This window comes from Cyanistes caeruleus, chromosome 25, assembly GCF_971803275.1.
Source record: "Cyanistes caeruleus chromosome 25, bCyaCae1.hap1.1, whole genome shotgun sequence".
In the NCBI taxonomy this organism is placed as follows: Eukaryota; Metazoa; Chordata; class Aves; order Passeriformes; family Paridae; genus Cyanistes; species Cyanistes caeruleus.
The window spans coordinates 4,120,796-4,143,863 of NC_141725.1; the positions used below are offsets into that span (position 1 = coordinate 4,120,796).

At 49.3% G+C, this 23,068-nt stretch overlaps 2 protein-coding genes across 6 annotated transcripts in view; one reads left to right on the forward strand and one right to left on the reverse strand.

Moving 5' to 3' along the window:
* On the reverse strand, window positions 1–4,147 carry GAMT (guanidinoacetate N-methyltransferase). 2 transcript variants are annotated; one of them, XM_086863081.1, is made up of 7 exons: window positions 4,105–4,147; window positions 2,461–2,680; window positions 1,828–1,973; window positions 1,681–1,744; window positions 1,120–1,187; window positions 899–1,009; window positions 1–716 (listed from the first exon to the last, which is right to left on the reverse strand). In XM_086863081.1, exons 2-7 carry the CDS (start codon window positions 2,642–2,644, stop codon window positions 576–578), a joined length of 714 nt encoding a protein of 237 aa, XP_086719207.1. In that variant the 5' UTR covers window positions 2,645–2,680; window positions 4,105–4,147; the 3' UTR covers window positions 1–575. The 2 variants fall into 2 exon arrangements, with proteins under 2 accessions (XP_086719207.1, XP_086719206.1); XM_086863080.1 differs by lacking the exon at window positions 4,105–4,147 and adding an exon at window positions 3,812–3,995.
* Window positions 3,537–23,068, forward strand: part of DAZAP1 (DAZ associated protein 1) — a 25,060-nt gene continuing 5,528 nt past the window's right edge. The window contains exons 1-9 of one of the 4 annotated variants that reach the window (XM_086863077.1): window positions 3,537–3,757; window positions 9,598–9,638; window positions 10,092–10,258; window positions 10,525–10,590; window positions 11,130–11,240; window positions 13,493–13,541; window positions 17,769–17,851; window positions 21,156–21,309; window positions 22,914–22,943. In XM_086863077.1, coding sequence (XP_086719203.1) covers window positions 3,726–3,757; window positions 9,598–9,638; window positions 10,092–10,258; window positions 10,525–10,590; window positions 11,130–11,240; window positions 13,493–13,541; window positions 17,769–17,851; window positions 21,156–21,309; window positions 22,914–22,943 — 733 coding nt within the window. In that variant the 5' untranslated portion in view covers window positions 3,537–3,725. Of the gene's footprint in view, window positions 3,758–9,597; window positions 9,639–10,091; window positions 10,259–10,524; window positions 10,591–11,129; window positions 11,241–13,492; window positions 13,542–17,768; window positions 17,852–21,155; window positions 21,310–22,913; window positions 22,944–23,068 lie in introns of those variants that run through there. The other 3 variants (XM_086863078.1, XM_086863079.1, XM_023942883.2) reach the window with 3 other exon arrangements.

The window sequence follows — 23,068 nt, forward strand, 5'->3', positions numbered from 1 at the left end:
TTTGGGTATTTAATTCCTTTTAATGGACTTTGTCCCTTCTGGGGAGAGAGGAAACATCATTTATTGAGCTGTGAGGGGGGGGTTGGGGTCAGGATTTGCTGCCATGGGCTTTGGCCAAAAATGTTGGGAAACTTCTCTGGGGAGTTGCTTCAGGAGAAGCTGAAAAGCCTCAAAATGCCTCAGACTGTCCCATTTCTCCCACCTGGTTTGGATTATTTGACTCTTGTGGGAAGCCACTCTGTGATTTCTCAAGATGATCCAGTTTTTAGAGGAAAGGGCTGGTTCTGGAACCCATTTGCCCAAAGGCTCCAGCCCACACTCTGCAATTCCAGAATTGATTGAGAATTCGAAGTCTTGAGGGGACAGAGCAGGGTGAGATCTTCCACAAAGCCCACAAGACCCCTCCAGGGCAGGGGGCTTCCGGGGCAGGGATTTTCCTGTCCTTTTGTCCCCTGGAATCCATCCCAAGCCTCCACCCATCTCTGGCAGAATCAGTTTTGATCTCTCAGGGGTTTTAAAGAGATCAGAGCTTTTCTCCTCCTCATCAGCTCCTGCTCCCCTCAGTGCTGGGCCCCTCAGTGTTTGAGGATGGTGGGGGTGATCATCCTGGGGTGGGAGTAGTAGCGGCACTCGCGGGGCGGCTGCAGCTCCATCACCCTGGTGCTGATGTTCTCCCTCCTGAAGCCCGCCTGCAGCAGCGGCCCCACCTGGGTCTCCTGCAGGAGAGGAGGAGCAGCCGTGGGTTGGGGTGGCTCATGTGAGAAGGGACAGCACCAGCAGCGGGGGGAAAAACCCTCCGAGCTCCCCTTTGGCCCATCCGCCCATCCCCAGCACCGTGGATGAGTTCCACAGCCTCTGGCTCATCCCAGGCACGGCTCTGGGGAGAGGAACAACTCACCTCAAACATCTTCTGGATGTCGCTGTACCTGCTCTTGAGCAGCTCCCCCCACGAGGTCAGGTTGCAGTAGGTGAGAACCCCTCCAGGCCGCAGCAGGCGGAAGGCATGGCCCTGTCCCGGGAATGCGGGGAGCTGGCTCAGCTCCTCCCGCACGGCAGCCGGCCCCAGCTCCCCCTCCCAGCCCCAGCTGCTCCCCACGGAGCCGCTCCCCGAGGCGTCACCTTGATGAAGTTGAACTGGTGCGTGTGCCAGGTGTCCTCCGACAGCGGGTAGGTGTCGTACAGGATCCCTGCCCGGGAACAGCGGGGCTGCCCGTTAGCTGGGACAGACCCTGAGGGGCTCCTGTGTCCCGGGAAAATCCCCCTTCATGGCCTGGGATTGCTCTTATTGCAGTTTGTCCCCATGTCCCTGACCCCTGGAAGGCAGCGGTGTGATGGTCTCCAAAATAAGGATCTGTTTCCCAGGACAGGGATCTGCTCCCCATAACAGGGATCCACCCCCAGGACAAGGATCTGCTCCCTAGGATAAGAATCAATCCCAGGACAAGGATCTGTTCCCCAGGACAAGGATCTGCTCCCCAGGACAGGGATCTGTTCCCCAGGACAAGGATCCATCCCAGGACAAGGACCCCAAGGACACAGCTGTGCCCTGACCCCAGCCCCACAGGAGGATGTGGGCTCCACCTGCACCCTGATCAAACTGTTCCCCCCTTTCCATGGCTCAGGGATGTCCTGGGCTGCCCTGGGCTTTGGGGGGTCCCCACCCTGCTGCTGATGTCTCACCACTGAAGTGCCCATCCGGCAGCGTTGGCACCACGTCCTCCCACAGCCCCCTCAGGGGCACCACCTGCGGGTGGGGGGCACAGGGGTGAGCTGGGGGGGGGGTCACAGGCACCCCCCAACCCTGGCACAGCCCACCCTGCCCCTGACCTTGTGTGGCTGTGCCTTGGCCCACTGCTCCAGGCGCCGGAAAACGCCCTCGTTGCACTCGATGATCCAATGCTCCTCGATGTCGAATTCCTGCACCTTGGAGGCGGCGATGGCCATCCCGAACCCCACCTCGAGCACGCGGCCGCCTGTGGATGGAACCCAGAGCTCACAGCTCTGAGTTTTCTCTGCCTCAAACGCCCCCACCAGCCCTGAATTCTGACCCATTCTTTCCCCAGATTGGGCTCTTTGCGTCCAGGTTGGGAGCACGTGGTGCTGCTGGCACTGAGGGGAGAAGGTGGGAGCAGCCCCATGTCCCTGCCACCTTTGCCCCCACTAAACCCACCAGTTGATCCCAATGGGAACAAACAACATCCAACCCTCCCTCTGCCAGGGAAACAACCCCAAAATCAGCAGGGCGTGGATGGGAGGTGGCTGCATCCCTTCCCCATGTCCCCATCCCCTTTCAAGAATCCATCACCCTGACACAAGTCACAAGTCCCACCGCGGCCCTGCTGCCCCCGTCACTGCAGGGGGGGCACATTCAGTGACCAGCAGAACATCTCCCCCCACACCAGTTCTTTTTGGGGAGGCTGCACCCCCAGCACATCCCGGAGCCCGTGGGGTCCCCGTTACCCTTTGACGCAGCCACGGTGGCCAGCGAGTGCATGTAGGGAGTCTCCCAGCGCTCCATCACCGGTTTGCCCAGGATCTCCAGGTGGGCATCGGGCTCATCGTAGCCCGCTGTGGCTTCCCTCCAGGCTGCCCTGCAATCCTCGCCCTCGGCGAAGATCGGCCCTGCCGCTGTTCCAGAGCTCATGGCTGCAGGCGGAAAGTCCAGCTGGACGGGCCGAGACTGCCAGGGGAGGAGGGAAAGAAAGGGCCACTGGGCTCTTGGCCGGCTTTAAATAGCCCTGCTGGAAAGTGCTGAGTGTGCACAAGCGGCTGGGGCCCCTCCAGGGATCGGGAGCCCTTATCGGGAATGGGAGCCCTTATCGGGAACGGGGCACCACGGGGCAGCCGGAGCTGCCAGCCCCGAGTGGGCACACGTGGCCTGGGGGTCACTGCCGTGATCTGGGGGGTGCCGAGGATGTCCCAGCTCCCGCTGGCACCGTGCTGCGAATGACCAGCACTGCTGAGTGGTGGAGCAGGGCTGGATCAGGGGGGACGTGAAGGGAGGGGTTTTCCCTGTGCAAGGGACTGTGTCCCCCCTCCTGGGGCTGCACACCAGGACTGTGCCCCACACTGTCGCACAGCAGGCTGCCAGCCCCACTTCGCAGCACACCCGTGCCATGCACAGCGCTCTGCGTGCCAGTGCTGGACCGTAAGGCACGGAGGGAGGGTCCCGGGGGGCTGCAGGCGGTGCTCAGCCCGGCGATGGGCAGTGGGACCCTGCGCTTAGGCAATGGGACCCCCCAGGAGTGGGCGATAGGCCCCCGGGGGTGGGCAGTGGGACCCCATGGGAGGGCAGTAGGACACCCGGGGGTGGCAGTGGGATTTTAGGGGTGGGCAGTGGGACCCCATGGGAGGGCAGTGGGACTTTAGGGGTGGGCACTGGGACCCCCGGGGGTGGGACCCCGCGGAGGCCCCGCCCCTCCCCCGCGCGCGGACTGCCCTTCCCGCCGGCCCCCGCGCGCGCGCGGCCCCGCCCCTCTCTGCCCCTCCCAGGGCGCGGCCCCGGAGACCCCGTAGCGAGGGGCGGGTGCGCGCGCAGCGGCGGCGCTGAGGGAGCGCGAGCGCGCGGCGGGGGGGGTCGGGCCGGGCCGGGGGCGGCGGGGGGGGAACCGGGACACGGGAACCGGGACACTGCCAGGAGCGCCCGCCCGCGGCCCCACTACCCGCCGCTGGCACCGCCGCCACCGGAGGGAAGAGCCGGGCGCGGCCCCGGAGGAGCCGCCGCCATGAACAGCGTGGGAGGCGCCGATGAGATCGGGTGAGGGGAAGAGGAGGGCGACGCGCTGGGACGGGGCGGGGGAGGTTCGGTCACCTTTTCCCGCAACCTCAGGAAAGAGTCCCGCCGGGGCTCCCCCGGGCCGGGGGGCTGAGCGGGGACCGGTGCCGGGCCGGAGGGGGTTGAGGGGGGGCAGGTCCCGGTCTGGGGGTACTGAGGGGGGGCCGGTCCCGCCATGTTGGGGCCGTGAGGGCGCACACCCCCCTCCCGTCACGTGACTGGCGCGCGCGCGGGGCTGCGGCAGGTGCGCGCGCCCAAGGTCACCCGCCCGCGGCGCTTCCCGCGCCCGCCCGCACCGGATCCCCCCCCGTGTCCCACCCGCGTCCCACCTCGTGTCCCTTCGTGTCCTCCTCGCCTGTCACCTGACGCGGGGACGCGGGGCGGGGGGACAACACGCCGGTCGAGAGAGGGGATTGTCCCGTTCTGCTGGTGCGGCCTCACCTTGAGTCCTGCGTGCAGTTTTAGGCGCCACAATATAAGAAGGATAACGAGGTGTTAGAGAGCGTCCAAAGGAGGGCAGCGGACATGGTGAAGGGCCTTGAGGGGAAACCTTAGGAGGAGCGGTTGAGGTTATTTGGTGTGTTCAGCTTGGAGGAGACGAGACTGAGGGGAGACCTCATCGTAGTCTAAAACTTCCTCGTGAGGGGAAGCAGAGGGGCAGCTCCGATCTCTGCTCTCTGGGACCAGTGACAGAACCTGAGGGAATGGCTGGAACTGTGTCCGGGGAGGTTTAGGGTGGCGATCAGGGAAGGGATTTTTCCCCCCAGAGGATGCTGGGGCAGTGACCAGGGTCACCAGGGAATGGTCACGGCCCCAAGGCTGCCAGAGCTCCAGGAGCGCTTGGACAGCACTCTCAGGCGCAGAGTGGGATTGTTGAGGAGTTCTGTGCAGGGCCAGGAATTGGACTCGATGGTCCTTAAGGATCTGTTCTGTGATTCTGTGACCTCCCTGGGGTCTTTATTCTGGTGACTCCTCAGGGCTGCCCAGAGGGGCTCGGGCTGGAGAGAGGGGGAGGAAGGTGGGACAAAGGCGGCACCAGAGCCTCCCCTTGCCCTCCATGTTCCCCCGCAGGGCTGCCCTCCTGAGCATCCCCTCTGCTGTCCTCTGCTCACTTCCGGGCAGGAAAATCCCGGTTTTAAGCGTTCCAGGGGATTTTGTGGCTTCAAACCGAAAACCTGACACAGGTCTGGTTCTTCTGACATGCTTTGAGAATTATAGCAAGGCTTGGGTTGGAAAAGGACCTTAGAGATCTTCCAGTTGCACTCAGTATTATTCTGCTTGAGAGCTGTACCCTGGTGACATTGAAATTATCAGGTTGCAGACTTGGGCATGATAGAACTCGAAGTAGCAAAAACCAAATTAAAAAATCCTTGTCTGGTTCTTCCAGTGCAAGTTTTGGCACAGAGTTTGCCCATCAGGACTGGTCACCCTGTTTGAAACTGGGAACAAGAACCACTTGTCCCGTGCTGCTTGCCCTGCTTTGTAAGCTGCTTATTTACTGCATGTTCTTAATTTGTAAATCCTAAAAATACAGGAGGCAGGATAAGTGATTGGAATATCACTTTGGAATGGTTTGGGATGGAAGGACCCTTAGAGATGATCCAATTCCAACACACATTGAATGAGGCCTGTTTAAATATGTAGGTTTTGCTCTGGAAGTGTTTTTATTTGCTCCTGGGCCTTAATCACTGTCTGATGCCTTAGGAGAGACCTGATCAGATCTGACTTCCTGAGCTGTAGGTGAGTGCCATGCTCCAGGTTATTCCATGGAATATAATCAGTTCCCCTTCTGAGCATCCTTGGCTGTCCCAGAGTTTTTTCCCAGGCTGTGTTCCTGAGCTGTAATCAGATAGGGAAGGATTGGGGGTTAATCAGAGAGGGAAATTTTCTTTATTCTCTTCCCCTAATAGTGCTCAGAAGGAAGGGTGAGAGCGTAGAACAAACTCAGCCCTTGGAAGGAAGCTCTGGTTGTGAGAGGCAAGTCTGGATGGGAACTTATTAATTTAGCTGCTTTTCTAGGCAGAGATTTTCAGAGAAAACACCTAAAAAAACGCCTTGCAGGTGTGTTGGCATGGGTAGAGAAGGGACCTTGTGGGTGTTGTTTGAATTAATTAGTACTTGGGGCTGGTTTGGATGAAGTGCTGATCTTGATCCTTCTGTCCTGCAGCTGATGGGAGCTTTGCTGAGGTGTTGATCACAGCTATTAATCAAACCCCAGATTATTTATGTAGGCAAAGAGTTTGTGCTTTTGGTGAGTTTTGGTGGTTTTAAAATACCTGTACATGCTTTTTTACTAATCCTGAGTTGATTTGCTTGTTCCAGCAGTGTGTTTGTAGCAACAAAGAATAAATTAGGAACTAGAATTCTTCCAGGAAGTAGTGAGGCGGAACACTTGGTTAAAACTTCTTATACAGCTGCAACTTCTGAGGAATCATTATCCAACCTTCTGCTCCTGAGGTGATCCCTGTGGGGAATGGCGCTGTGCCTGTCAGGATCTCACTGCTCTTGGTGGACAGACTCACCTGCCCAAAAAACAGGCCGGTGGTTTGTGCTTTCACCTGGCTGTGCTGGAGTGACTTTGCATTCCAGTGGGGATGGACCGTAGTGTCCTCCAGTCTGTAGATTTGGAACTTTATGGAGGTATGGGGTTTGGGGTGGTGACAACAGACGTGAGCTAAAAACATTGAAGAGCATGAGGGGAGACTCAGCAGGGTCTGCAGCTTCTTCCCAAGAGGCAGCAGCAATCTCTGCCCTCTGGGATGAAGGGCAGGAGCTGAGGGAACAGCTGGAGCTGTGTCTGGAGAGGTTCAGGCTGGGTATCAGGGAAAAGTTCTTTCCCCCGAGGGTGCTGGCACTGCCCAGGCTCCCCAGGGAATGATCCCAGCCCCGAGGCTGCCAGAGCTCCAGGAGTGTTTGGACAGCGCTCTCAGGGATGCTCAGGGTGGGATTGTTGCAGGGTCTCTGCAGGGCTGGGAGTTGGACTCCATGCTTATGGATCCCTTCCAACTCAGGATGTTCTATGAATTTTATATGTTTCTATGAATTTAATAATTGCCAGCCCATAAACTGTTAGGGCCAAAAGCTTTTTGGGATGGAGCGTGGGTGAGACCTTGGGAAAGGGCTGGTGATGCAGCTGAGCTTGGGAGCAGGAGTGCTCACACACCCATCCTGCCTCACAGCTGTCCTGTACATCTGCACATCTGGATTTTTGTAAACCCTGGCCCTGCTCAGTGTCTTCAAACCACGGAGTATCCCAAGGCAGAGGATTCCTGTTTTTTTGTGTTCCACAGCGTGTGTATAAACCAGGGCTGTGGATTTCCATATAGCTGCTGGAACTGGCCTCGAGCAAGCCAGCTTTGCTGTTTCAGGCCATGTAGGGTGACTACAAATAATTCATGGTGGAATTGGAAGGTTTCAGTGACCTGCCTCCTTGCAGACAGCTTGGTGTTCTCAGAACACAGGATGGTACTTTTACAAGCATGTAAAACAGATGAATCTTGTATACCAAGCTATCAAATTTAGTTAAAAACATCCCAAAACAAGCCATAAACTCAAATGTGGTTGGTCAAGAAAATGTCCCTAACCACACATCAAAACTTAATTGTGAATACAGCAGTAGATCAGCTGGTTTTACTTTGTTATTAGGAAATTAGAGTTACTTACTTTCCCCAAAAATAACAGCACAGCAGAAGGGTTTGTGTCCTGTGTGTGGAGAGGGAAGGTGGTCAAGGGACAGTTGTGGCAGCCACCAGGATGGTGAGGCCACTGGGGCAAAGCCTGGCTGGTCACAAAACACGACCTGTTGCTGTGAACTGGTTGCTGTTGAGCAAGGCCCTGAGCCCGTGCCAGGAGCCAGCTCACTGCCAAAGGGAGCTGGGGGCACTTTTCCAATCCTTGAGGGAAACTTCGTCATCTTGAACATGCCCACAGAAAACAGGCCTGCTCCGAGAGAGGGCAGGGGAGGAGTGCCGGGTCCTGCCCCTGCTGCTCTCGGGGAGGGCAGGGGAGGAGTGCCGGGTCCGGCCCGTGCTGCTCTCGGGGAGGGCAGGGGAGGAGTGCCGGGTCCGGCCCGTGCGGCTCTCGGGGAGGGCAGGGGAGGAGTGCCGGGTCTGGCCCGTGCTGCTCTCGGGGAGGGCAGGGGAGGAGTGCCGGGTCTGGCCCGTGCTGCTCTCCGGGAGGGCTGACACGTCCTTTTGCATTAGGGTAAGGCAGCAGAGGCAGCCGCTGTCTGCTGTGACACTGAGGGCTGTCTCTGCCGTCGTTGTCACCAGCTCAGTTGTTTGCTGGCTGCTCAAGGAGATGCTTTGATCAGCGCTTAACAGTTGGTCTGTTTTTGTGAAAGACAAGACTCGTGTCACGTCTCAGCTTGTAACTTAGGAACAGAATTAGCCTCAATGGAACAAGGCTCGTAGGTGCTGTGTAGTATTGAATTTTGTCACTTTGGCTGGTGCAGAAGGGTCGTGACATGATGTTCTATCACAGAGAAGTGAATCAAAGTGGAAAGGGACAGGCTGGTTTTGTCAGTGAGCTGTCCTGCTCCACAGGAACTTCCAGTTGCAAGGCTTTCACTTCCCTGGTAGTCCCAGTGCACCTGCAGCTCTTACTGAGGATGACTGGGCGCTCCCTGCCGTTACCTGCTACTGAAAAGAGCAGGTGAAAGGAAGTTTAATTTTTTTTTTATTAGGAGAAATTCAACATTGCCCATGTAAGTGCGGATGCAGGAATTCTCACCGCCCTCAGCTGTACTTGAGTATAGGTAAAGGCAAGTAGAAGACAAAGCAGAAGGTGTTTTTTCTCTTTGAGGTCCAGTGGAAAACTGGGGGCTCCCCCCAAAAATAAACTATCCTAGTGCTTGTCTGTGCAGAGCCATAGAACCATTAACAGCAGAGTTTTTCACAGAATCACACAATTTCTTGAGCTGGAAGGGATCCCCAAGGATCATCAAAGCCCAGCACAGACCCCCCAACAATCCCACCCTGTCCCTGAGAGCGCTGTCCAAACGCTCCTGGAGCTCTGGCAGCCTTGGGGCCGGGCCCTGGGCCCTGGGCAGTGCCAGCACCCTCAGGGGGAAGAACTTTTCCCTGAGATCCATCCCAAGCCCTGGCACAGCTCCAGCTGTTCCCTGGGTCCTGCCTCTCCTCCCAGAGAGCAGAGCTTGATGCTGCTCCTCAGAAGGAAGCTGTGAGGGGTTTTTTTGGTACTGACAAGCTCAGAGTGTTTGAGGTGGCTGTAACCAGCCTTTAATTACTGAGTAAATGACTGCTGGAACTTTTGTCACACCCAGGAGTTGATAAAGAGCTGCAGATCCGGCAGCCTGGCATGGAGCTCCTGTAGCACCTGCCCAGGTCCTTGGGCATGCTGAGACAGGAAACCCTGCAGGTTTGGGTGCTCTGCAGAGGAAGAGTTGAATCAGTTTTAAGCAGTTTAGTTTGGGGTTTAGCCATGACTTTCTCACCTCCTCGGCGCTATCTCGAAACTGGGTTTTACCATGGTTTCACAACTGCTGCTGGATTAGTGCTGCTCTGTTATTTAGTACCTGCTGCACAGGTTTGGCTTCTGTCTCAGGCCTCGGCTTGGCACTTCTACTTTTGCTTTCACCCCACAAGAAGGTGCTGGCAGCCAAGTGAGTGTTTTGTGGTGAGTGAGGGAGCAGCAGAGAGCAGGGATGGAGGAAGGGTTTAAGCTTGGAGTGCAGCACCAGCTTTGTGGGGCATGCTGGAGGGCCTGGTACCCCCAAACTTGTCCAGAAGAGCTGGGCTGTGCCTTAAATAAGATGGAGCATCTGCTGTTGCCCCTAAACCTGCCCTGTGCTTTGCTTGCAGAAAGCTGTTCGTGGGTGGCCTGGACTGGAGCACGACACAAGGTGAGCAATGTGTGCTGCAGGTATTGGGCCATGGTGAAAACCCAGCCAGGAGATTTGAACAGGCATTGCTGTGGTGAGGAGATTGGGCTGAGAGCCTCCTCCTCCTCCTCTGCTAATTAATAAAACTTTCTGTAGAGACAGCTCAGATATGTAATCATATCTATTTTTAAAAAATATATTAATACTTTTAGGTTTATATTGTTTGGTGCTGAAGTTTTTGTCAGCTCAACAGACAACCCTTTTTAGAATCACTTTCCTACTATTTTCCATTTTTATGACTGGAAATAAACTGTTGTCTGCCATTTGTTTACAGAAAGTAACGTGATCATTTTCAAAAGATGAGTTTGGAGTTGTTTTCCATGTTTGCTGATCTGTTTTCTCATAATTGCAAACAGAGTCTGATGTTGTTAATATCTGGTTCTTTTTAATACTTGCTTTTCTTTTCTTGAACAGAAACCCTTCGTAACTACTTCTCCCAGTATGGAGAAGTCGTAGACTGTGTAATAATGAAAGACAAAACAACAAATCAATCTCGAGGATTTGGATTTGTCAAATTTAAAGATCCCAACTGTGTGGGAACAGTGCTGGCCAACAGACCTCATACGTTAGATGGCCGAAATGTAAGTTACTTTTGTGTTGTTATTTTTTTTCCTGCACCAGATTCAAAGATTTGCTTTAAATTCTTGCTCCTTATTTGCAGAGTGTCAAAGTTAACCTGGTTGTTGGTTTAAATGATTAATTGTAAGGCAGCTCTAACTCTGTGGCTTGTGTTGACTTGAGCTCTGAGGAGCTGCATGTCAGCAGGGCTGGGTTCAGCTGCCACAGACGTGACTTTTAGAGCAAAATTCTGCATGCTGAGGTCTGACCAAACTGGAACTTCTTCCAGATTGATCCAAAGCCATGCACACCTCGGGGGATGCAGCCAGAGCGGACACGGCCGAAGGAAGGATGGGTAAGGAAAGATCCCTGCCTGTTGTCTGAATTCTCTGGAATTCCTTTGGATTGTATCCATGTCTTAAAGGTAGAAGTCTGTATGCAGAACTCAAGTGTAAATTTAATTTCTAAGAAATGTCTTTAATTCAGATTTCCACAGGCAGGCCCTGTGCAGAGCAGTGTCAGTTTGGGTGTGGTGTTTCCTAAGCTCTTAGTGATGCTTTTACTGGAGTTCTTCAGCTTCAAGAGCAGTGTCTGGAAGGGCACTGTCAGGGCTGATGCTGTTCCAGCCCACTCCACACCCTGCAGCTTCACCAGATTGCAGTTTAGAATGAGTCAGTGGCCTCAGAACACAGGCCCTGGATTCCTGGTCCTCTGAAGAACAGGGGACACTGAACCTCTGAGCTTGGAATGTGCTTCCCTTTCATGCCTGGGAGACTTCAAGGCTGGAACTCTCCTCTCAGTCTGCCAGAGCCCATTGTTCATGGTTCATTGTAAAATGATAGAAGCAGCCACCCTTATTATCCTTCTGACTGAATTTTTTCCTCCTTGATTTAGCAGAAAGGATCCAGGAGCGATAACAATAAATCCAATAAAATTTTTGTTGGTGGGATTCCTCATAACTGTGGCGAGACAGAGCTCAGGGAATACTTCAAGAAGTTCGGAGTGGTGAGTCCTGGGGGGGAAGGTGCCTCCCCTCCCTGCTGCCTCCTCTCACATTTCCTCAAGCTGTCAATTCTGGGGGTAATTTGGACAGATTGCTGGAGGGGCACCTGAAGCGTTTTGTGAGAAACTGTAGTGAACATTCATCATCTGGAAATGTCCCTTGGCAGAACCTGCTGCTTGTGTGGAATTTACTTTGCTGCTTCTGACTCCTCATGTTTATGTGTACCTGATGCATTATTCTGTCCCTTCTTCCAAAAACTACTGAGGTGGCTTAAAAATGATTCCTTTTATTATTAATATTTCCACCTCCACCCCCTTTCTCTTGATGACTTTCAGCTGGGCAATTAAAACTGTCTGCTGATTATTTTTTGGGAACAGTGAGTCTCTTAATGGGCTGAATTTTAAGATCCTGGTGCTTGCCTATGTGTACAGACAGGTTTAATTTGGATCTCATGCCATTAATTTGGGAGCAGTAGCTGCTTTCAAACCATCTCAGCTGGAACTTAGTTCTGGTCTCCCTAGAACCTCCATTCTGAGACAAACTGCTCCTCATGCACCTTCTTCAATTCAGTTTGTAACCTTGGACTGAAATTATTGTATCTTCTGTATTACTTTTTTATTTAGCTTTAATTCCCATTGATCCCAGATCTCACTACCCATTTAATACAATAAACTACTGAATTAAATAATTCAGCTGTGAACAAGTTTGAGGAAGTTAAAGATTGCCTGAGTTAAATTCAGGACTGTGCTGGTGAAAATGAACTTAGCTGGCATTTAGTGTAGTTTTTGATACTTTTCTCAACAACCTTTTTCTAACATTTCTTACTGTCAGCAAAGGATTTATTGAGAAACAAGTTCTTCAGTTTATCAAGAGCTAAATCAGTGTTTAAAATTCCATTGAGATAATTTATTTAAAAACACAAAAAGCAACAGCTAACAACTGTTTCTTTAGCTTGAAAGGCTGCAGTAGACTTAATAATAAAAGCAGGGAGCACTTTCCACAGCTGTGGGAAGTTTCTAAAGGCTCTTCCTCACAGACTTGGCTTTCCAGCTGTGACCTGGATGCTGGGGAGATGTAGGGTATGTCCTGCAGATGTAGAAGGCAGCAGCCACAACTGGAAGTGCCCTTAAAAGTAAGTAGTAGCACTTTGCTCATAGTATGGAAATCAGAAAATCTTCCTGGAGTTGTAACAAGTCCCTTCGGAGCAATAGAGTCTCACAAATATTTTGTGGCCACCAGAGTGAAGAGCCCAAGGCAGGCACTGATTTTTAGCCTGGGTAATTGCTGGGTCATTAAGGCCAGGGTGAAGAAGATCCAAATGGAGCAGTGGAGGGACAAATCTGGCACTGATTGTCCCATGGCATAATCCCCACATGGATCCCCCAGCCCCAGCTGGGAGCATCCAGTAGGATGTGCTCAAGTGAGTGCAGCAGCTCAAAGCCAAATGTTTTCTAGCTGTAAGTAAAGATAAAATTGTGTCAGGTTTTAAACTCATTTTTACTCATGAGTAAAAATATCCTAGGATTGTCTTGAAGATGCAATTCTGCAAAATCACACCCATTTTGTGACCATTTTCTGCATCTGAGAGATTTCAGAGCAGTTCCCTTCAGCTGTTTCAATGTTGATATAAACATTACACCTCAGGTTTTATTTAAATTGCAGCTTATTGTGGTGTTCATTCTGAGAAGAATAATCCTGAAGCCCTTGAACAGCTTGCAGTTTCCATTTTTTCTTTTTTTAGGTTAAAATCACACCGATACTGCTCATCCAGAACTTAGAGGGGTTTTGTAAAGCTGTTTAAAGCATTGGTGAACTCGTGCTCTGGGCCTCTCTGGTGCTGCAGTAATTCAATCAGAGGAGCCCTGCATGTTCCTAATGTTGCCTGCAGCTCAAGCTGCTTTTCATGGTGAAAATGAAAATGGTTAAAAATGGGAAGAAAACCATGTTTTAAAAAGCTACACTGATGAGTTGCTGGTAAACAAAGCTTTGGGGTGTGTAATAGGCCATAGAGTGGGTACAAACAGTGCAAAGCCTCAATGTTAAATTAAAATGTTAACTGTGATGAGACAATAGAGATGAAGTCAGGCTTTCTAAACTCCCAGGAAGAGCAATATTCCCTGGTTTTGTGCTGTTGCTGGGATGATGGCTGCAGTTGGATTGTGCTTTGTGAGTAGAGAGCAGGAATCAGCCGGTGGTGACTGTTCCAGCCCTCCCCTGGTAGCACAGGGAGTAGAATTTCCCTTCTCTCTTCCAGGTCACTGAAGTTGTAATGATCTATGACGCAGAGAAACAGAGGCCCCGAGGTAAAGGCTGATCTAGTTTGTCCTTGAAATTTCTTCATACTCTCCTATAGTCAGATGGCAAACTATTTCACACCATCAGAAAAGGTAGATTTTTTTTTTCCCTCTGTTGCCTCAGGAAAAAGAATAATTCACTGGGCAAACATCACTTCAAGTCTAGACTCTTCATCTCTAGCTTCACTTGGGTCTGTGCATTTCAACTCAGATGTTTCATGCTCATTGATGGGTTGGGGGTTTTTTTTATAGTTGAATGAAATTTGATTCTCGAGCCACTCCTGTGGCTTAAGGTACTTTTGAGGGGGGAAAAAATAAGCAGATTTTCCTCCTGTTCCACATGAAAGGTACGTTGGGTCTGCAAGTGCATGTGGGGTGCTCCAGCCAGAGCACGAGACAGGACAGAATCCATCCATCACCTGCTTTTTGTTTTGGTTAAATGGCTTCACCTCAAATTAAAGAAAAACTCTTCTTAAACAAAATAATTCTGAACTATATGTATATGTATATTTTTAATTGGGATACACAATCCCTATATACCAGATTGATTTTTAAGTGAGGAGGGGAAAAAAAGCCCCCAAAACCTGAAAGATTCACTAGATAGTGAATCAAGTTGGGAACCTTTGGTCAAAATATGAAGCAAGTTCCATGTCACCCACGTCCCTTTGCATCCACCATCTGTTTGCCAAGGAAGAGGCAATATTTTGGCACGTGAAGCTTAGCTGTGCTCCCACCCTGTAGCATGTTGGACATGCTAGAGAATAGTTTGCCATCTGAACTTTTCATTTCTCTTCTGCCTCATTATTAAGAAATATATCCTTCACTTCATATTTATTAAGCTGTTAAGTCTTAGTTTTATTTTTAATTTAGACATACATCCTTAGTGACATATTTAAGTGTTTCATAGTAAAGTATGGTAATGTTAAGTAAGTTCTTTTTTTTGTTTCTTTTCTCTTTGTGAATTGTTTGACTGTGATTAACGATATCTCTTTAGATTTCTTCTCTCTAGGTGATAATTTATCACAGAGGTACAGGCCAGTTCCGCAGTCAGAGGAGGGACGGGCTTTGTCTTTTATTGGAGTGTAAACGAAGTTTCAATATATTTGTTTTTTTGTTTTCTTGCTTTAGCTATCCTAATCTTCTTCCAACAGATACCTTTGATTTAAACAGCACATAAATTCACCTGTTTCAATGCTCTAGAGCAGCTGGTTTTGGATAGAGGAGACAAAGACACTGGCATCCGAATGTGATTTGGGGCTGAAGTTCTGAAATATTGCACTAATTATTGTATCATCTCTATCTTTGCAATATTTAATCCCAGCCTTGCAGCCTCTGTGCAAAAGGTACTTAAACATCATGCCTGGTCTGGATTAATCCTGTCTCAATTAATGGCTTCTCTGCTTCAAGCTGTACTAAAAACAAAACAGGCAAAGGAGGGCTTGGGGTGCAAAGCACAAGTGCCAGGTGTGGGAAAGGTCTTGTCTCCACCCACAGAAAACTTCCTCCCCTAATTCATCAGACTTCTTAAGCACTTCTTGAATCCTGTCCCTCTGCCTTTCCTTTCTGTGCTGTTCCAGGCTTTTTTTAGTGTGCTGACTAACAGTCATCTCCCAAAATGGCCTTGGCAGTCCCTGGGGGGTGCTAGGAAAAATTCCTCGAGTTTGTATTGGGTATTCCTGGTTGTGCATCCCAGAACACATTTTCTCTTGCCTTCTCTCTGTGCTCTGTGTTTTCTTGCTGCTCTGTCCCCTTACCCTTTTAATAACTGTAGATAAAATTCCACAGGCCAATCTCTCCTCAGACCCTTCTGAATTTTGCCTTTTCCCATTCACTTTACCCTTCCTTTGGAAGTGCATGTTGGTTTACTGGTAGGAGGAGGGAAGATGATCCCTGTTCCTAATCCCTGTAGCATCCATTTGCCTCCAGCTCCTCAGGAGGCACCAAATTCTCAGGTGATGTCCTTGAGGAGCTGACTGGGGTCAGGTATCCACGTGATCTTTGCTTCTTCCCAGTCCTGCCTGCTCCTGCCAGCTCTGCCTCATCCAAACTCTCCCCACAGCCCCAAGTGCAGCAGCTGTGTCACAGTTCTGAGGGAACAAAGTAGCTTTGGTGCAGTCTCAGCTTCTCCTGGTTCCTGTTCTTGGCCAAGCCAACAGCTGGGAAGGGATTTCCAGGTTCTTGCTGTGTCTGATCTCCTCCTCCTCCTTTGGCTGCAGACCAGCCCTGTCACTCTGCTCTGCTCTTGTTGGATTCCTGCTGGATGCAGTTCATTTCTCCAGCCTTTGACAGAGTCCTGTCCTTCAAAAACTGAAGCTGTGGGTTGTGGCTCTCACCACTTCTACTCAAAGCTTCACCTTGGAGTTTTGCTGTGTTACTCTGATTTCTTCACTCTTCCTTATCTTGACCTGTCTGACCCTTTTAAATCCCTTTTTTAAAATTTATTTACTGCTTTCTTCAATGACCTCTTGCTCTCCCTGTTCCACCCCTCCGACCCCTTCCCAACAATCTGTTCCCCTCCTTTAGCTTTGGAATCAAATTTTAACAACAACCTTCACATCCAGATGGAATCCATTGTTTTTCTTCCCCATCTTTTTAGACAAAGGCTGGAATACTAAACGTGATTTAAATACAAACACTTTTCCTTTGGCTCCAACACTCGGATTTCTGGTTAACTCAGACAAATATATTGTGATGAAATGCTGCTCTCAGCTTCGAGGCTGCTTTCATCACAGCTCCACAAAACTTCGTTTATACTGCCAGTCTCTTGTGTGTGGGAAATGCCAAGTTTTTTCCTTTTTATTTTCAGTTTATTTTAGTGATGTCTTTTGCTCTTGTTGCTGACAGCAGAATTTGACCTGCTGGAATCTATTTTGGCCTGTATCTTTGTGTATTTTTATATATATATATATATATAAACTTTCTCTACACTAGGCCTCTTTGGGCTTACCCAACGCAGTTGGATAAGCGTGGAGAGACATTCCTGTGCTAGATCCTGTATTCTGTAACGCTTTAGAGCAAGATTTGGCTGCTGTCAGCACTAGCTGCAAAGCAAAACGCAAACCAAGGGGGAAATCTTGGGTTTCAGAAAAGCAGAACCGCATCCATGTTCCATAAACGCTTCCCACGCCGCACCTCGGGTTTCTTTTCTAATTTTTATTGCTCTTCCCCCCCTTTCCCCCCCTCCGTAGCTGATCCAAAGAATGGCACAATTCCTGTACTGCATGTGTCCCTCCCTGCCCTGGGTTGTCCCCACCAGCAGCCAGTGGGTGATGGCATGAAGCAGCCGCCGTGTCCTGGGGAATTAACCACTATTTTGCCACTCTCTCGGCTGTGTCAGCAGCTACAACCTACGTGCAGCGGTTCTCAGAGTGACCCCCAAAAGGGGAGCTTTGCCTCCTTTCCCAGACTTTTCTCCAAGCATAAAAAACTGCTGGTTCCAGCTGAGCTGCCAGCAGGCAGGGCTGTGCTCAGGTAGAAGGGAATCCAAAAAGGATGGGAAGCTGTGTGGATTTTCAAAAGGAAAACCAACAGGAAATCCAAGAAATGAAACAGATTCAGGATGTGGCAGCAACACCACGTTCTGTGAGCAACACCTCACAGGGGGTTGCAGCGTTGGGAAGGAGTAACACCTGTTCAGTGCTTTTTCTCCAAGGTGTGGAAAACTTGAGAACCTCTGATGTAGGTTGTTAGTTTCTGAAGCTTCTCATTCATCCATGGAGTGGTAAAATTCCTCATGCTTTAACAGCTACATTTCCAAACTAACTTTCTTATTTTCCACGGAAAATATTCCCTAACTGGAAGCTGGGCTAAGGGATTGGGAGGAAGTTGCTTTGCAGCTTTGGGGAACAGGGATATATGATAGGTTTTCCTTGGGAAGCTAGGCTGAATCAAAGGGAGGAGCAGCAAAGCTGCTTGACTTCAATCTGCTGTCCCACAAGTATTTTGATTTTAGCAGTTGTTTTTCCATTTCCTGGTAGGTGGATGAGGAATAAAATCAAATTAAAAGCCGGTTAACGAGCTCAGTTCGAAGCTGCATGCATGCAATCGAGACGAGGCACTAAAGCCTCTTCACAGGAAGTATCCATTGCAGTTTCCTCAGAGTTTTTTGCCAATTGAACACAAGTGTCGTTATCTGAAACCCCTGCTTGAACCCTTGGTCTGCCCCTAATACTGTTCATCATCCTGTTTTGTGTCACAACACCCTGCTACCTTGATTCACTCTTCGTCGTTGGCTAGGTTTTGGATTTATTACTTTCGAGGACGAACAATCAGTGGACCAGGCTGTCAACATGCATTTTCACGACATCATGGGCAAAAAAGTGTGTAGTTGTAGTTTTATTTTACCTTAAGAAAGAACCAAGTCTTGGGCAACGAGCGATTTCACTGGGGAATCCAACTTAATTAATGGGAGAGCTCAGCAGTCCAAATTCAAGGCTTTATCCATGGAGGTGGGGAAAGTCTGAGTTTGCTGGAGAAGGGCAGTTAGGATGGGGGCAGCCTGGGGAAGGGAGGGCGTGGAAGCCTGAGGATTCAGGCTGTGGGCTCTGCTTGGGGTGAGGCCTTGTGTGTACAGACCTGGGGGCTGCTCTGGCTGAGCAGATGAACTGGGATCATCATCACTGGGATGAACTGGTGCTCACCGCCTCTGCTTTGAGCACTGCTGTGGTGCAAGGAGAGAAATCAGTGATTTCCAGCTGTTGGAAAAGCAGAATCCCAGTGAAATCCGAGTTGTTCAAGGCTTGGTTTAAGATACCACTCCTTCAGATGTGTGCTCGATACTCAAATCTCGAGGTGGTGTCAGACAATCTGCTTTATATAATCTTAAACTTTAAAAGAAAAAGGGAGGAAAAAAAAAAACATTCTGAAGGATTGGTTTTTTTAAAAAATTGGGTCACTTACTGTGAAACTTTGATACCAACCCACGTACTCTATATAGTATTTAACCACAATGCAGTTAAGTGACCTCTGGTTGTTTCATCTTCATACTGTGTTGTCAGCAAACGGGGCTTGGATAGGGAGGAATTTTTTAGGCTCCTTTGATGTTACTCAGCAAGGAACATGCTTTTTACCTGTGGAAAAAAACCCCAAAAACACAAACCTAAATGCAAAATAAATTGTTGCAGGACAACCCAAGTTTTATACATAGAGAAAAGCGTAATTTAAAGAAAAATGAACCACAGGAAATTGTGGTAAATTTAAGTCCCTGCACAGCTTTAAGGTATTTCCAGATTTTAAACTAAATGTTAAAACTGCTGAACTTAGAGTGAGGAGGTTCAGGGAGACACAGAAGATTCTCACATTCCTTAAATGACTGCATTGTATGAGTTTTTAATTGTCTTTAAAGTCTCTGATGTGCTGATATTTCATAAGCCTTTCCTTAGCTAGCAGGGGACATGCTCTGCACATCAGTGGAGTTGTGGTTCGTTTCACAGTGTAATAATGCCTTTAATTGCTGTGAACTTGTTTTGGGGTGGAGAGCTGGGTGGTTTCCTGATAATGGGAACAAAAGAATGTCCTTGTGGGATCCAGAACATCAGTTCTTGGCTCCTGATGTGACGCTCCCAGGTGCAGGAAATCACACAGGGGGTGTGTAAGGATCACCTGTATCCCCCAAATATTCCCTGATCTGCCCGTGGAATTGCCTTCAGCGAGCCCCTAACGTGGGAGCTGATCCCACAAAACAGCCAGATCCATATGGGAACAAAGGATAAACATCCTTGACGTGCTGGGAGAGGATGGAGAGCTCAGTGTGAGCCTCCAAATGCCACCTCATTACTGCTGGCTTTGGGGCCCAGCACTGGGACTCGGAGTGTTCCCCAAACAAACCCAATTCCAAACTGAAAGAATCGATTTTTGCCCTTTCCTCCCCCCTTTCAGTGACAAAAAAAAAACCAAAAAGGCAGCAGGATTCAGGGAGATTTTTAGCTCAGAGTAATAGAGTTGCCTCATTTCTTGGGGTAACCTGGGCTTTAGGCAGGTGTGGAATTTGAACCTCCCTATTGCACAGGGAATTTTCAGTGCTCACATTGGCAATTCCCTGCTTCCAAGTGTGCACTGAAAAATTAATGGGATTCTTCCACAAGGATTAATGAGCTCCAGATCCCCTGCTCTCTCCTTCACTGCCTAATCATGCCTGCTTTAAAAATGGTATTTCTGTCTTTTTGGTAATTAAAAAGGTATTGCTGAAATGAATCCATATGTTGTTGAAAGGGTGGGGAAAAAATTAAAATTGCAAGAAGGCCTCTGCTTTTGTAAGCAATAACCGAATTCCCTCAAGGCAAATGTGTTAAGACTCATTAATTTGAGTCCTTTGAAAAATTCCCTTGGTTCCTCTCTGGAAGGGCCTTGAGCTGACAGAGATTTGGTTACTGTCATGTCTCATGTCCTTGGGGCATTGGCAGGGGGGGTGTGGGGGGCTTTGTCCTTGCCTTGTGCCTGTTTCCTGTTTGTTCTCCAACATGAATGGCTTTTAAGACATGGCACGAAGAATTCTGAATACTTTATTTTCCATACTACTCAGGCCCATTGATGATTGAGATTTATTTTCTTTGTACTCTGGCACCCATTAAAATTAATCATGAAATGAAAAAAAAAAAAAAAAAAAAGCCTCGATTTCAGTGAGTGCTGAGAGGGTTTCATTAAATCAGAACTGGATTCTTTTATTTTTTTTATTTTTTTTTTTTTGAGAGAGGTTTATGTTGAATGTGCAGCTTATTTTAAGTAGGTCAAACGCACTTATTCCATGGCTGGGAACACTAGGACATTTTATCTTGGAATGAAATAAGTTAAGCACTGTGGTTACTAATTTTTAAAACAGGAGGGGTTTTGTGACTGACTTAACACAGTATGAAGATTTGCTTCTTATTGACTCAACTGTCCATTTTTATTACTTGCATGTTTGTTTACTTTTTTGTTAGATGTAATGTAAGATTCTCTTATCACATCCATTCCCTCTGACATTGTTTGAGTTAACTGAGATTCTTTAAGCGTTAGCCTGGGGAAGGTAAGTCTTTATCTTCCATTAGACATTTAAATAAAATCTTAAGTTTAAAAAAAAAAAAAAAAAGACAACAATACAAAAAAAAAATCAAAAAATGTGTGTTTCTCAGGTATGAGCAGAGCTGAAATTGCAGTTAGTTGGGGTGGGTTAAACTGTCACTTCCAAATGGACCCCAAACATGTTTGGTTAAAGCATTAGTACCCTTTTTCAGAGCAGCCTCTTCACTCAAAATTCTGTTTTTTTTAACTGAAAACATCATCTTCATATCTCCTGCCTTGAACATGAAATCAGTCTGTCATTAATGTCCAAGATTCTGCTGTTTTAAGTGCAGAGCTGCTGTAAGAGGGTACTGCTGTTTTAAGATTAAAGCCAACGAGACCGAAGCGATTTGTAGGATGCTTTTCTCGGAATCCCTCGACAGTAGGACTTGTAATGCCTTACCATCACCTACACTGTACCTGAGAAACATTGTAAATTACTGGCCTTAAGTTTTAATAATTAAGTACTTAGACATAAGTCATAAGATGCTAAGTGTAGTCTTAAGTGTAACTGCGGGTGTGTGTGAGGGGCCGGGGGGCGCGGGGCCCCCCCAGCCCCGCTGAGCGCTGCCTCTGTTTGTTTAGGTGGAGGTGAAACGCGCCGAGCCTCGGGATAGCAAGAGCCAAACTCCAGGGCCGCCGGGGGCCAGCCAGTGGGGAAGCAGGATCATGCCAAGCGCTGCCAACGGCTGGGCAGGGCAGCCCCCTCCGACCTGGCAGCAGGGATACGGCCCCCAAGGTACTGCCCGCCCTGCCCACGGTGCCGTCCCCTCCCCGGCCTCTCCAGCTCGCTGCACTTCGCTTCTCTCACCTAGATGTTATTCCCAGGTTTATTTCCCTCAGAGCAGGAATAAATTTCCAGCCTCCCTAGTTTTGGAATTGCCTTCAGCGAGCCCCTAACGTGGGAGCTGATCCCACAAAACAGCCAGATCCATATGGGAACCAAGGATAAACATCCTTGACGTGCTGGGAGAGGATGGAGAGCCCAGTGTGAGCCTCCAAATGCCACCTCATTACTGCTGGCTTTGGGGCCCAGCACTGGGACTCAGAGTGTTCCCCAAACAAACACAATTCCTCTTGGAAAAATAAACCTCTTTCCCTGAGGTTTTTTTCACTGGTTTTCCTTAAAAATGCATTTTGTTGGCAGAAGGTGGTGCCAGGTCTGGCACGTGTCCCAGGTGTGTTTCACCTGTTCCCTTTGGGGCTGCCTCTCCCCACACGGAATCCCCGTGGGTTGGGGGGACTCAGAGAAGGTGTTGGGAAGGTTCCAGGTGTGACTCCAGCTGTGGAGTGAGTTCTGCACAACACCCCAGTGCCAAATTTGCTTGAAATACTGCTTTTCAAGGATGAGGCAGTTTCAAAGGAAGTTATCAGGAAAATCTGAAAGGGATAAGGGGAGAATGGATGGCCTTGCCTTTGAGTTTTATTGCTTAATGTAGCTTGGGAAAGCACCAGGCAGCTCTGGTGCAAGAAGCACTCAGTGCACACCAGGAGCCCTGCGGGGCTCGGGAGCAGCCTGGGTTTGATGGCTGCAACCCCCCACAAGATTCCAGAGGCAGGATAAACACGCTGAGTTCATCCAGAGACAATTTTGATAACTTCTGGAGAAATGCAGAGGGATAATTGAGTTGCTGTGACTTGCTTGCTCTGAGAGATGAGAAATGTTCACCTGGGGGGCTGCAGGGAGCGTGGCTGCTCCATCTCTGCTCCGATGGATGGAAGTGCAGCACAGGGATTGCTTGTTTCCCCACGGTGCTGATTAACTTGAAAGCTGCAGCTGAGGGTTGACATTGTGCACAGATGTGCTAATCTGCAAACTGAGAAACTCCCATTATTTTCCATGCAGTGATTAGTAGGGAAAATGATATGCGATCTCCTGGAAAGATTAATGTCAGACGTGAGAGCATTTATCCTTCAATCTCAGCACTGCACAAGGGATGGGAAAGGCTTTTTTTATGCTTCAAAAACTGCAAAAATAACTTGGATAAACCTGTTAGTAAATTAAGAATCCCTTGGATGTGTAGTCTGCTGGGATTCTCCTGGGTTTTGTTCTCTGTAGTTTCTTGCACTTGGTATGTGGCAGCTCTCGAATGCTCCGTCTGATTTGGGTTTGGGAACTGCTGTCTTTTCTGAGTGTCATTTGCTGAATGATTCAGAGTCTTTCCAGAACTGCACATTCAGAAATAGTCCCACAATCTTGCTTGGGCCATAAAAATAGCTCTGTGAGGGACATGGGGAGGATACCCAGTCTATCCCAGAGCCAAATCCTCCTTCTTGCATCATCCCTGCTCCGGCATGTGCAGCTTCACTGATGTCTAAGGACCTTTTTTTGTTCTGTTGTAGGGATGTGGGTGCCAGCTGGACAGGCAATTGGTAAGTACATTATATGGGACCAATTCTGAAAGGGAAAAATCCTCCCAAGCACGGGTGCAGCTTCTTTGAGCATTCACAGTGATTTGTGGATTTCTGTAGGATTTAACCTACATTTAAAAGCTTGA